Here is a 14,476-nt window from a genome sequence, read left to right as displayed (position 1 = left end):
CCATTTAAGAGTAATAACAAACCCATTTAAGAGTAATAATAAACCCATTTGAGAGTAATAACAAACCAATTTAAGAGTAATAATAAACCCATTTGAGAGTAATAACAAACCCATTTAAGAGTAATAATAAACCCATTTGAGAGTAATAACAAACCCATTTAAGAGTAATAATAAACCCATTTAAGAGTAATAACAAACCCATTTAAGAGTAATAATAAACCCATTTGAGAGTAATAACAAACCCATTTAAGAGTAATAACAAACCCATTTAAGAGTAATAACAAACCCATTTAAGAGTAATAACAAACCCATTTAAGAGTAATAACAAACCCATTTAAGAGTAATAATAAACCCATTTAAGAGTAATAACAAACCCATTTAAGAGTAATAATAAACCCATTTAAGAGTAATAACAAACCCATTTAAGAGTAATAATAAACCCATTTGAGAGTAATAACAAACCCATTTAAGAGTAATAATAAACCCATTTGAGAGTAATAACAAACCCATTTAAGAGTAATAATAAACCCATTTAAGAGTAATAACAAACCCATTTAAGAGTAACAATAAACCCATTTGAGAGTAATAACAAACCCATTTAAGAGTAATAACAAACCATTTAAGAGTAATAACAAACCCATTTAAGAGTAATAACAAACCCATTTAAGAGTAATAACAAACCCATTTAAGAGTAATAATAAACCCATTTAAGAGTAATAATAAACCCATTTAAGAGTAATAACAAACCCATTTAAGAGTAATAATAAACCCATTTAAGAGTAATAACAAACCCATTTAAGAGTAATAATAAACCCATTTAAGAGTAATAACAAACCCATTTAAGAGTAATAATAAACCCATTTGAGAGTAATAACAAACCCATTTAAGAGTAATAATAAACCCATTTAAGAGTAATAACAAACCCATTTAAGAGTAATAATAAACCCATTTGAGAGTAATAATAAACCCATTTAAGAGTAATAACAAACCCATTTAAGAGTAATAACAAACCCATTTAAGAGTAATAATAAACCCATTTGAGAGTAATAATAAACCCATTTAAGAGTAATAACAAACCAATTTAAGAGTAATAACAAACCCATTTAAGAGTAATAACAAACCCATTTAAGAGTAATAATAAACCCATTTAAGAGTAATAACAAACCCATTTGAGAGTAATAACAAACCCATTTAAGAGTAATAACAAACCCATTTAAGAGTAATAACAAACCCATTTAAGAGTAATAACAAACCCATTTAAGAGTAATAATAAACCCATTTAAGAGTAATAACAAACCCATTTAAGAGTAATAACAAACCCATTTGAGAGTAATAATAAACCCATTTAAGAGTAATAATAAACCCATTTAAGAGTAATAACAAACCAATTTAAGGGTAATAATAAACCCATTTAAGAGTAATAACAAACCCATTTAAGAGTAATAACAAACCAATTTAAGAGTAATAATAAACCCATTTAAGAGTAATAACAAACCAATTTAAGGGTAATAATAAACCCATTTAAGAGTAATAACAAACCCATTTAAGAGTAATAATAAACCCATTTAAGAGTAATAACAAACCCATTTAAGAGTAATAACAAACCCATTTAAGAGTAATAACAAACCCATTTAAGAGTAATAACAAACCCATTTAAGAGTAATAACAAACCCATTTAAGAGTAATAATAAACCCATTTGAGAGTAATAACAAACCCATTTAAGAGTAATAATAAACCCCTTTAAACCCGTCTGTCTGCCGTCATTAGCCGGTGGATGTTAATTATCATATGGTGTCTTTCCACGAAGAGTCAGATTTATCACTGGCATCGTGGTCAAGATGCAATTTCCTACCCGAACCTACTTGGGCGGTGAAGGAATGGTAAAGTGTTAAATGCATTTGTAATTATTTTTCATGAACGAGCAGCTTGTGTACTCCAAAGCCATTTCCCCTTGTGATGCCATCGTGGTGTCATGTACATATTACGTGTGATAAGCAAAAATGGAGTCATGTTCTGGTACGAAGGGGTTTCTGGCATGAACTCACTGGTCTTGTATGTCAGAGCACAATCTTTCAGATATGGTGTTAGGCCTGTTGTTCTGTCTCCTTTCGATTTATTGTGGGTAAAGATCACACAGTATCATTTAAAAGAAAAAAAAACAAGACCGATAGTCTAACAACAGCGTATCCAAGAAGCTTCCTTGGATTTGCTGAGTGGAGGATCTGCTGTCCCCCTGTCATGTGACAAGACCCTCAGCTCTGATTGGACATTTGTGAGGGAAATACATACATATACCGGATGAACAGACAAACACTGTTCCAGACAGCATTGCCCTATGGGCTATACCATAAAAATATGGCTGCGGAACCACGTGACCGATGACGTCATCAAAAAAATTTCTGACCAATTTTGTGTTGATCACAAGAAATTTCTTACTGATTGGATGAAGTGTTCTACTTGTCGATTTAAGACGTCATAATGAAGGAACCTATGACATCATCATTAATATATGTTATTCGCCATGGGGAGTACTTTCTTTACAAGGAGCCACCTTTCAATTGCTTCCATGGAGCGGTTTCAGATATATAGGGGTGGAAAGTTTTTCGGGTTTTCCAATATGGCGCCCATACACACGACCGATGATGTCATTATCATCATTTAAAAAAAATCCACAGGAGGAGGCACTCCTATGGTACTAGGCCTGATATGATAGATCAGAGTAATAACATCTAAGTAGTATTTGAGCAGTTTAGTAGTATTTGAGCTGCCTTGCTTGGGACTAGACATTGCTTGAGCTTCTACAGAAGGGACTACAGACCACCTTGAGGCATTGCTTCATGGAGTCTGCTGCCCTTTCGAAGGAGGTATGGGAGGAGGTAACTATCTATTGGGAGAGTGCTTGCTTGGTGGATGTAAAAGACCTCATGGTGGAATTTTGAAAAGTGACCCATCACGTGCTGGTATGCTGGGCAAGTAACAAATCCCTGCTCTCACTACTGCTGGGTGGCAATGGCAACGCTCTCGGCATATCTCTTACCATGAAATGCTTCGGCAGCATCGATCGGTGCTCCGTCTTACAGGTGCTACATATTCAATGACGAGCATTACAGTAAAGTAAATTATAAACCCTGTTTGTGGCACAAGTGCAATGTTTACCGCTCTAAACCCTTAGAGCATCATAAGCTTTGTAACCACCTTACTCTATGACCCATGGTGTTTCAAAAGGGAGTATTCAATTGGAATTAGAAATGGAACTAGATGAAATAAATGGCTTGATGAAATAATTAATTGTAAGTCCCTCAAGTACAACAAATGGGTCTTGTGCACTTGACCAGGGTTTTATTAGCCCCCGTTGGACTTAGTCCGAAACGGGGGCTTATGGATGGAGTCTCGTCTGTCCGTCTGTGCGTCGGCAACCATATGTCGGAGATGTATTAATCAATTTTGTTCATACTTGCGACAAAGACAATACATGATGGTATACATATGCATATCATCGTGTTTTGCGATGCATTCAAAGATGGCCGACTTGCGGCCATTTTAGTTTAAAAACACCAGATGTGGAACACGTTCTCAAACATTTCTTGGACATGTATTTACAGTTATTGTTCAAACTTGGCACACCGATAATGAATTATGGCTTACATATGCACGTCATTTTGTTTCGACATCAGATCCAAGATGGCCGACTGGTGGCCATTTTGTTACTTAAAAACGTGTCCCCAACCATTTCCTGAACATGCATGGTCCGATTTTGTTCAAACCTGGCACGTGCATAGCATATGACGGCATACACGTGCAGCTCACTTTATTTTGCAATCTGATCAAAGATAGCCGACTGGTAGACTACTGGTGGCCATTTTAGTTGCAAAAACCCCAATATTGAACACGTCCCATCAATTTCTCGGACATGCATTTACCGATCATGTTCAAACTTGGCACATAGAAAACGAATGATGGGATACATATGCACGTCATTTTTTTCGCGATCAGATCCAAGATGGCGGACTGGCGGCCATTTTGTTACTTAAACATATCCTCAACCATTTCTCGACGTAATGGACCGATTTTGTTCAAACTTAGCATAAGGAAAATACATGAGTATACATATGCAGAAGATTTTGCTTTGTAATGTGACCAAAGATGGCCAACTGACAGCCTTTAACTTGCAGCAAAAGTACTAAAACCATGGGGGCTGTTACATTTTATGTCTTTTTCTTCTTGTTTTTTCAATACTCGCTGTTTATTGAAATCAGGGGTACCCAAATCCAGGATTGTGACCCAAACTTGAATAGCCCCGCTCAAAATCCCATTTGTTCAGGGGGTTTTTCATGTCGCAAGAGTTTTCTCCGACAATTTTTATCGCAGGTATTGGTGCCAAGTAGGTACCGGTACCATTTGGGTTGCGAGACGAATGCGCTTTCAAATTTTGGGTCAAGGACAAAAAAAAAGTTTGGGAACCACCGATTTAAATAAACAGCACATCTGTCACAAAAAAAAATTAAATGGAAAATGGTGTCGAGTACCATGACAAACGAGGCGTTTATGTAGTCGGCACCGTCCTCCTTGGGCAACGTTGACAGTTCGACCTGTGACGATTCCGCTGTGCACACATCCAAGATCAATATCAATAGGAGTCATTTTAAAATCAACCAATCATTTATTCGATCTTTCTACTGAGCATTCCACAAAAAGAACATGCCATCAAATGTATATAAAAAGAGTATCTGAAATAAAATAAAAACCTTTTACGACAGTGATCTCTCCGTTATACACAAACTCCATCAACTGGCACACATCTCCACCAATGGAAACCTCTCTATGATGCCAATGCAGTTCCGAACAACAAATAAATATGTTTCAGAATTATTTTTGCGTTACAAGATCGAGGCTCATGAAAGAGGAAAACCCTGCCTTTGGAACTCCAGCCTCCACTGTGAGATGGGATGAGAGGATTCCATTGACAGGAACACCTTTTGAGATTGAGTCTCCAGCCATTGCTGAGAGAGGGTTTCGATCCAAACGAAAGATCAGAGATGACTCATCCCAATCATTTAAAACTGATGCTTAATGTGTGAGCTCGAAAGCAAGGAATCAGGTACTTTGTATGGTTTGCAGGTTTACATGTTTCCTTTTAATGGCATTTACTCGCCATAAGATGCAGTTATCCTTTAGTTTGGTGGTTGCCCAACGTAAGCTCGAGAGGGTAACTATCGATCACGCCAGACTCATTGTGGAGATAGTTAAGAGTGAGTATTGCTGCAGACAGATTTTAAATCAGGAATGTTTTATCTCGCATCAAAAGGTTTTGACTCACTTAATGACAAAATGTCATTGTTCTCATGTCAGGTGACGAAACTTGGTGGACAGGTTGGGTGTGTGACAAGGACGAATCGATTTGATTTTGGTGAAGATCTGAATATGGATTCAGATATGAGAATAATTTAATTTTTGAAGTGATTCTTCACCATTGAGTGATCGGGTGAAAAGAGATATATAACATGATATTTTAAAAAGTTATGGACGAGTTATGACAAATCTTGGTGGATGAGTTGGTTCGGTGATAAGAACAAGCCGGTTAGATTTTGGTTCAGGTCCAAATCCAGATCTGGCCTATCATGTGAGTCATGAGAACAATGTTTTCTAATTTCAAGTTGAGCAATTCACGATGAGGGTGAATGAACACCTGCATCAAATAAATGCACCAGTAAGACCTGGCAGTGGGGAATTATAAAGAAAGATCAGAAAGTCATTGAATCTTATGTAAAAATGGCAATAAAATTAAAATATAATTTCCATATTTTCACGCAAATAATCCGTCCCCAGGTATACCTCGCACCTGGGGAAAAAAGTGCTCTCGGAAAATTTCAGGCATGTATAACTCGCACACTGGTATACCCGCACCTGGGGATAAAAGTTCTCCATGGAAATTTCAGGCACGTATAACTCATACACAGGTATACCCCGCAAATCAGCTTTCCTCTCCACATGACCAGGGGTGTGTTCAATTATCAAGTTTCTTATAGAGCGCTCGCCAAGTGGCTTTAGCACTCAAGCAAGCACTCCACTCAAAACCGAGTTGTTAGGGTTAGAGTAAATAACTTAAATAACCAATTGACATTACAATTAATATCTTCACAAAGGGTTGTTGTCTTTGTGAAGTGTATTGTATGTGAAGTGAAGATATGTCTTTGTGAAGATATGTATTGACATATCTTGATGATCGGGATGATCGGGAAAATTAATATCTTGACAATCGGGACGAATTCAGAGCCAAAGTACTGCGAAACTGCAGATTTGCTTTCCGATTTGTGTTCAAAATATAACTGAATTTAAATGAAGCTGTTCCTTGATCATTAACTGCCATTTGTAGACAGACAGACACACAAAGTCAACCAATTGCTTAATCCTGCTTTTCGCTTTGGGTGAGCAGGATAAAAAATGTAGGAGGGAAAAGAGGCAATAAATAAATAAAATAAATCCCCCAATAAAGGGAAGACAAAAAGGAGAGAGAACAAAGAGGAGAAAAAGGAAAGAGAGTAGAGGAGAGGAAAAGTGAAGATAATAAGGAGGAGAGGAGATAGAAGAAGAAAAGTGAAGAGGAGAGACACGAGGAAAAGGGGGAGAGTTAAGATTGATAAAATGCCACTCTGCCATAAAGCCCAGACCGGTGGAGTGTTGCAGTGATGGTTGTCCTTCTGGAAGTTTCTCCCATCTCCAAACAGGATCTCTGGAGCTCAGCCAGAGTGACCATCGGGTTATTGGTCACTTCTATTACCAAGGCCCTTCTCCCCCGATTGCTCAGTTTGGTCAGGTGGCCAGCTCTAGGAAGAGTCCTGGTTGTTCCAAACTTCTTCCATTTAAGAATTATGGAGGCCACTGTGCTCTTGGGAACCTTCAATGCAGCAGAGATTTTTTTTTGTAGGCTTCCCCAGATCTATGCCTCGACACAATCCTGTCTCTGAGCTCTGCAGGCAGTTCCTTCGACCTCATGGCTTGGTTTTTGCTCTGATATGCATCGTCAGCTGTGAGACCTTATATAGACAGGTGTGTGCCTTTCCAAATCATGTCCAATCAATTGAATTTACCACAGGTGGACTCCAATCAAGGTGTGGAAACATCTCAAAGATGATCAAGAGAAATGGGAGGCACCTGAGCTAAATTTCAAGTGTCATAGCAAAGGGTATGAATACTTATGTCAATGTGATATTTCAGTTTTTTATTTTTAATAAATTTGCAAAACTTTCTAAAATCCTGTTTTCTCTTCGTCATTATCGGATATTGAGTGTAGATTGATGAGGGAAAAAATGAATTTAAACGATTTCAGCATAAGGCTGCAACATAACAAAATGTGAAAAAAGTGAAGGGGTCTGAATACTTTCTGAATGCACTGTACATGGATGGATGGATGGTGGTGAACAGCTGTTTTAAAGACCTGGAGGGAGGAGAGGGATTGAACAGAGTGTGGGAGTTTGTTCCAGAGGTGGGAAAAAGAGGAATGAAAGAGTGAAGGGAAGCAGAGAGTCTTGATTTTGGCAGTTTCACCATAAGAGGGTTGCTGGCAGATCTTGTGCATCCTGCAGGAATATTTGGGAGGCAGAGCACAGACAGAGCAGGGGGGGGGGCCAGGCCGGAGAGGAGTCGGTAGATGATAGAAAGACCACCAACCTGCCTGCGGTGAGAGAGAGAAAGGCCCTCAGAATGACCTTCATCGCGGGAGATTTCAATGATTCTGAATGCTTTGGTTTCAACCATGTGAAGCCAAGCGAGGTGTGAGGCAGGAGCACGAGCCTCGAGCAGTATTCCATTGAGCAGCTGATGAAAGCCTTGTACAGTTACGTGAAAAAGTAAGTACACCCCATGTAAAGTTTTGACTTTTTCAACATATTTCAACATACAGCTATTTGATCTTCATTTCAACAATATTGATAGATAAAGGTGATATAATATAACAAATATCATGAAACATTTACATTTTGTAGTCCATTGTATAATTTAAATAAACATAAATGCAAATTTCGCATGTGGAAAAAGTAAGTACACCCTTGGCTCTAATAGGTGGTATTGCCCCCTTTGGCAGAAACAACCTCAAGTAGGCGTTTCTTATAACTGTCTACCAGTCTCTGACATCGAATGGGAGAAATTTTTGCCCACTCCTCCATGCAGAATTATTTCAGCTGTGCGATGTTTGAGGGGTTTCTTGCATGCACAGCTCGTTTCAAATCCCCCCACAACATCTCGATGGGATTTAGATCCGGGCTTTGACTTGGCCATTCCAGAACCCTCCATTTCTTTCTATTTCAGCCATTCCTTGGTGGATTTACTGGTATGTTTAGGGTCATTGTCATGTTGCAAGGTCCACCTTCGGTTGAGCTTCAACTTTCCGACAGATGGCCTCACATTATCCTCAAGCACCCTCTGGTACAATGAAGAATTCAGTGGATTATATGATGGTGAGCTGCCCAGGCCCTGATGCAGCAAAGCTGCCCCAAACCATAATATTTCCACCACCATGCTTTACAGTTGGTATCAGGTTTTTGTGGTCAAATGCTGTCTTTGGTTTACACCAAACATGTCTTCTGGTACTGTGGCCAAATAGCTCTACCTTTGACTCATCTGTCCAGAGCACATTGTTCCAGAAGTGTTGGCCTTTGCCCAGGTGTTCATTGGCAAACTTTAGTCTTGCCCTGATGTTCTTTCTGGACAGCAAAGGTTTCCTCCTGGCACACCTCCCATGTAGATCATATTTGTGCAGCCTCTTTCTAATGGTAGACTCGTGCACTTTGACATCAACAGTGGCAAGAGCTACCTGTAGGTCCCGTGATGACATTCTGGGGTTCTTAGAGACTTCTTTCAGCATCTTGCGGTCTGCTCTCAGGCTGAACTTGCTGGGGCGGCCTGGCCTGAACAAGTTGGCAGTTGTTTGGAATCTTCTCCACTTGTAGATGATCTTCCAGACAGTTGCATGATTGATTTCAAATTGTTTGGAGATCTTTTTAAATCCCTTCCAGGACTCGTAGGCATCTATAACCTTCTTTCTGAAGGCCTCAGAGAGCTCTTTTGATCTATGCATTGTGACGCCGCACACTTCAACAACAAACAACAACACAACAACATGCATTTTAAAGGCCATTTTCCCTGCTAGAGCGGGGGTTAGTCTTGCGGTCCCCATGACAATCTTCTCCATTTTGCCCTATTTTCTGCATCTCTCCTTGTTAACCCCCTTGCCCGCATTTCTTCTTCCACCATCTTTAGCCAAGTCTTTCTCGGTCTTCCCCGTCTTCTACTTCCTTCTTCATTCATTTCCATCACTCTTCTCAACCAGTCACTTTCATCCTTCCTCAACACATGACCAAACCATCTCAACCTGTTCCTCTTCACAGCATCAACCACAGGCTCTATTCCCATCATCTTTTGCAATTCATCATTTGTCTTCCTCTCTCTCAACGATACTCCGCACATCTGTCGAACCATTCGCATTTCCACCCTTTCCAACCTTCGTTGCTGCTCTACGTTCATTACCCATGTCTCGCTCCCATAAATCATAACACTTCTCACACATGCAGCATACACCTTTCCCTTCAGCTTCAACGACACTCCCCTCAGCATCAGCACGCCACTCAATTCCCGAAACTTCTTCCATGCACATCTCACTCGAGCAACCGTTGCCGAGTCTGATCCACCTTCTCCATTCAGCATGTCTCCGAGGTAGCAAAATGTTTTCACACCTTCCAGCTTCACGCCGTCTCCAAGATCCAACTCAACATTTCCTCCATCTGCAGCTCCCTCTGTGCACACCTTACATTTGAATGTAGCCCTCTCCCTCCCACACATTCCCGATGTCCCTCACAAATGTTGTGTTTATGTGCTTCCTCTTCTCTCCCCATCTAGTCTACTGCTCCCCTTTTTATATATTTTGTTTGTTTGTCTGTTTGATTTGTTTGTGTGATAAATGTTAGCTCTTTCACGAGCCTCGATTATGTATACAAAAAAAAAAAAATAAGCTGCCACACCGGTTAATAACCCTCTCAGACCACTACATTTTTGATGAACCCACTCAGCCCACATTGTACACTGAATGGAGTTCACTCCGACACCCTTCCTACACACAGCACAGGGCCACTTCCCAGTTCTTTCCACCTCACCACATGCTTTACCACTTGCCATCACCTTCGTCTTTCCGATATTCACCTTCAGACCTTTTGTCTCCAGACATTCCTTCCACGTGTTCATCTTTTCCTTCAGTCCATCCATACTTTCCGCAATCAACACCAGATCATCTGCATACAACAACTCCCACGGTAAACCCTCCTTTACGTTCTGAGCCAGCACCTCCATCATAGCTACAAATAGTAGTGGACTTAGTACCGACCCCTGATGCACTCCCACCTTCACCTCAAACTCACCACTGTTCCCATCCTTCGTCCTTAGAGCTGTGCGCGCTCTTTTGTACATTGCCATCACGACTCTGATGAACCATTCCTCCACTCCTAACTTCCTCAATGCCCATGTCAATACTTTGCGTGGAACCCGATCGAATGCTTTCTCCAGATCAACAAACCCAAGAAACAACTTCTTCCTCTTCTCCATGTACTTCTCCTGCAACTGCCTCACAATGAAAAGCGCGTCTGTCGTTCCTCTTCCTGGCATGAATCCAAACTGCATTTCGTCGATCTTCACTTTCTTCCTTATCCTCCTCTCCAACACCCTTTCCAATACCTTCATTCCATGCTCCAATAACTTTATCGCTCGGTACGAGCCACACTCCAGAGGGTCACCTTTCCCCTTGTATAGAGGGACGAGGGTACTCAGTGCCCAATCCACTGGAATGCGGCCTTCTTTCACCACCAGATTACAGATCTCTGTCATTCTCTTCACACCCCAACTTCCTGCTGCCTTCAACATATCTCCCACAACTCCCGTCGGCCCTCCCGCTTTTCTACCCTTCATTGCTTTTATCGCTTCCTCAACTTCCTTCTCAGTTATCTTCTCTGCCGGTCCTAAAACTGGGTTACTCTCTATGTTGCCATCCCATTCATTCTCTGTATTCAACAGCATTTCCATATATCTTTTCCATCTTCCTTTAATTCCATCTGGGTCGACAACGATTTGTCCCACTTCATCCTTCAAGCAACTCACCCCCATCACATCACACCTCTCTTTCGCTATCTGCTTTGCAATCCTGAATACTGCTTTCTGACCCTCTTCCGAATCCAAGCGTTCTCCGAACATTTTCCTACATGCCTCCTGCGCCTTTGCTACCTCTTTCTTTGCAGCCTTCCTGGCTGCCTTATAACTTTCATGCTCTGCTGTTTCTGCTCCCGTACCCTTCGCCTTCTGCCACTCCTTGAACTTCTTCCTCTTCTTGTCAATCCTCTTTCCAACTTCATCTTCCCACCACCATGTTTCCGAGTGCCTCTGTGGTCCTTTTGTCCATCCACATACCTCACCAACGGCTCCCAACAGACTAGCTTTCATTGACATCCATCCACTTTCAAGCTCAACCACATCATCCTCTACCCTACTCAGCCTCTCTTTTAATGCCTCCCTTACTGTCACCTCTTTCAACCTCCACACCTTCATTCTCGGTTGGTACTTCACCCACCGAGCTCTCCTTGCACCTTTCACCCTTACGTCGCAGACAACCAAGTGGTGCTGTGAAACAGCCTCCTCCCCCGGGATCACCTTTGTGTCCCGGAGGTGCCCCCTATCTCGCCTACGCACCATCAGGTAGTCAACGGTTGTCGTCGACCCACCTGACGTGTATGTAACAAGCTTATTATCCTCTTTCTGGAACTGAGTATTACAAATCAACAAATCAGCTCCATCAGCAAACTCCAAAATCCTTTCACCTTCTCCATGTCTCACACCATATCCGTAACCCCCATGAACTCCGTCAAAACCATCCATACTCCTTCCCACATGTCCATTTAGGTCTCCTCCTACCACAACAACTTCCTCATCTTTCACGTTTTCCATCAGCTTCTCTATCGCACACCAGAACTTGTCCTTCTCTTCATCGCTTCGACCAACCTGTGGAGCATATCCCGAGATAACGTTCACCAAGAGCTTTCCAATCATCATTTTCACCATCATCAACCTATCAATCACTCTAGTCACACTCACCACACTGTCTACAGACTCCTCAGAAAATAGGACACCAACACCATTCACGCCCTCCAGGCACCCTTGCCACACAAACTTGTATTTCTGTCCCTGCCTACCCTTCACCATTCTCACACCACTTCCCTTCCATCTCGTCTCTTGCACACAACATATGTCCACTCTTCTTCTGACCAATACTTCCACCACTTCTCCTGATCTCCCGGTCATTGTCCCTACATTCCATGTCCCAAACCTCAGAAACCGATCTCCACTTCGGGCTGTACCCTGCCCACATGTAGTTGTAATTGTCATGGTTCTCTTTTTGAGGCAATGTTTTTATGGCCGGATGCCCTTCCTGACGCCAACCCTCTTAGTCGCCTCTTACGACATGCAGGGATACGGTGTACCTATTCTTATCCAGGGTACACACTGGGAAACGTTTAAAACATGGAAATTCTGGGGGGGGGGGGGGGGGGCGGCGTCAGCATCACGGCTGCGGTTTAAACATATTTAAATAAATATTTAAACAAAGCCATGAAAAACAATCTGGGAAAAGTCTCTAAGTGAGAACGTGGATTTGAGAAAGCAGGAGCAGAGGTGAAAGAAAAACGAGATACAGGGGGCGGGGCACAAGTCGAGACGAGGAGGCCGCACGAGACACCAGGCCGCACGAGGCGCAAACAAAGAAACGACTAATTACACACAAATTTGCAACAACTACAAAACCAAAACCAAATAGAAACACACAATAACACATACACAACAAAATACGCAGCGGAAATTTGACAAAGAAACGAACGGGAAAACACTCAAACTTTGATGCCGTGGAGAGATCGAAGCAAGCCTCGTCGCTCGAGGAATCTCAAAAAGTTATCTCTGCTGGCATTAGATGTTGGACGTTAAATATCCCACGGTGTCCTTGGTGAAGAGTAGGTGAGGTATCGCCGGCACCCTGACCCAATGCCAAATTCCTGTCCGAACGTGCAGGCGGAACTGTGTCCGATGTCAGATACGGTGGCCTATGTAGAATTGAAGAAATTCCAGCAGAAGCATGATCACGACCGTACGTGTGTGAATCGTGAAATTGATGTCAATGATCTTGTGTTTGTTCTCAATGGCGGCCTCCATTTGATCCTTTTGACTTGATGCTGATAACCACAAAATCCTCACAACGCTTGTGCTGATTCTTCACAAATGTTGTCTCAATGTGGTCAAGTGTGCATAATCCTCACAACACAATGAGCAAGTGTTCAACTTCTTCCCAGTTTGTCCTTTGTGTTGTTGAAATAAAACTTCAAACACTTGAGACTGGGCTCAAGAGACTTGTTGACACCCTGGTCGATGGGTCTTTCACTTCGCAATCGCAGTCGATGTCTTCTTCTGCCTCCTTAGTGGTCTTGCACCCTCTGCTCTTTCCGTGCTTTATGTCTCCCACGAGGTTTCTGTCGAGAGCGAAGGGCGTGGGTAGAGGACAGGCGGGGAGTGTTGGGCGGCGGATTTCAGAGAGAAGGGGCACGGGGTGAGAGAAAGAGAACAACACAATCACAACGGGAGGTAGAAGGAAATGAGAGAGAGAAGATGGCCGAAGAGCAGATGAGTCCTCGCCCTTGAATGACGCCACTTGACCCTTCAACAACAAAGAGCAAACCAAACTAAATGTCTGAGGTTTAAATAAGACAGGTTCCTCCAAGATCCTCTCTAACGATGTTATAATCATTTGCACCTGAGCTGGTGCACCTGATTCTAATTTTAGGTATTTGAAGTAGTGATAAATGTAGGGGTGTACTTACTTTTTCCACATGCGAAATTTGCATTTATGTTTATTTAAATTGTACAATGGACTACAAAATGTAAATATTTCATGATATTTGTTATATTATATCACCTTTATCTGTCAATATTGTTGAAATGAAGATCAAATAGCTGTATGTTGAAATATGTTGAAAAAGACAAAACTTTACATGGGGTGTACTTACTTTTTCACGTGACTGTATGTGGTGAGGAGCTCAGGTGTGGAAAGGAAGGACTTCGCACGACGGAGGATGCCCAGTCGGCGACTGGCTTTGTAGGCCAGATTGGAAATGTGGTTTTCCCAGGAAAGATCATGGCAGATAGTGAGACCCAAAAGCTTGAGTGACAGAACTTCTTCAAGAGGATTGTTCAGAAAGTAGATGGGAGGGTTGTCCAGATGGTCTTTTCGGAGAGACATAGTAAGAGTGTGAGATTTGTCAGGATTGAAAGACATGTTCCACTTGTTTGACCAGTCTGTGATTTTGTCCAGGTCTGCAGAGAGTGAGGAGGCTGCAGACTGCCGATCTGAGGGATGAGGAATGGAGCGGCAGAGAGTGCAGTCATCAGCAAAGAGATAGG

The 14,476-nt window shown here is 41.7% G+C and overlaps 1 protein-coding gene across 1 annotated transcript in view; it reads right to left on the bottom strand.

Annotated features, from left to right (window-relative positions):
- The window catches only part of LOC137417514 (receptor-type tyrosine-protein phosphatase gamma), a 251,412-nt gene that overhangs the window by 26,133 nt on the left and 210,803 nt on the right, over positions 1-14,476 (bottom strand). Inside the window, exon 27 of the mRNA XM_078769966.1 lies at positions 4,528-4,604. Coding sequence (XP_078626092.1) covers positions 4,528-4,604 — 77 coding nt within the window. The remainder of the gene's footprint in view (positions 1-4,527; positions 4,605-14,476) is intronic.

The sequence above is a fragment of the Myxine glutinosa genome, chromosome 1 (genome assembly GCF_964187855.1).
Source record: "Myxine glutinosa chromosome 1, kmMyxGlut1.1, whole genome shotgun sequence".
In the NCBI taxonomy this organism is placed as follows: Eukaryota; Metazoa; Chordata; class Myxini; order Myxiniformes; family Myxinidae; genus Myxine; species Myxine glutinosa.
The sequence above is the reverse complement of the archived record's forward strand: the minus strand, read 5'-3'. Positions and strand labels throughout refer to the sequence as shown.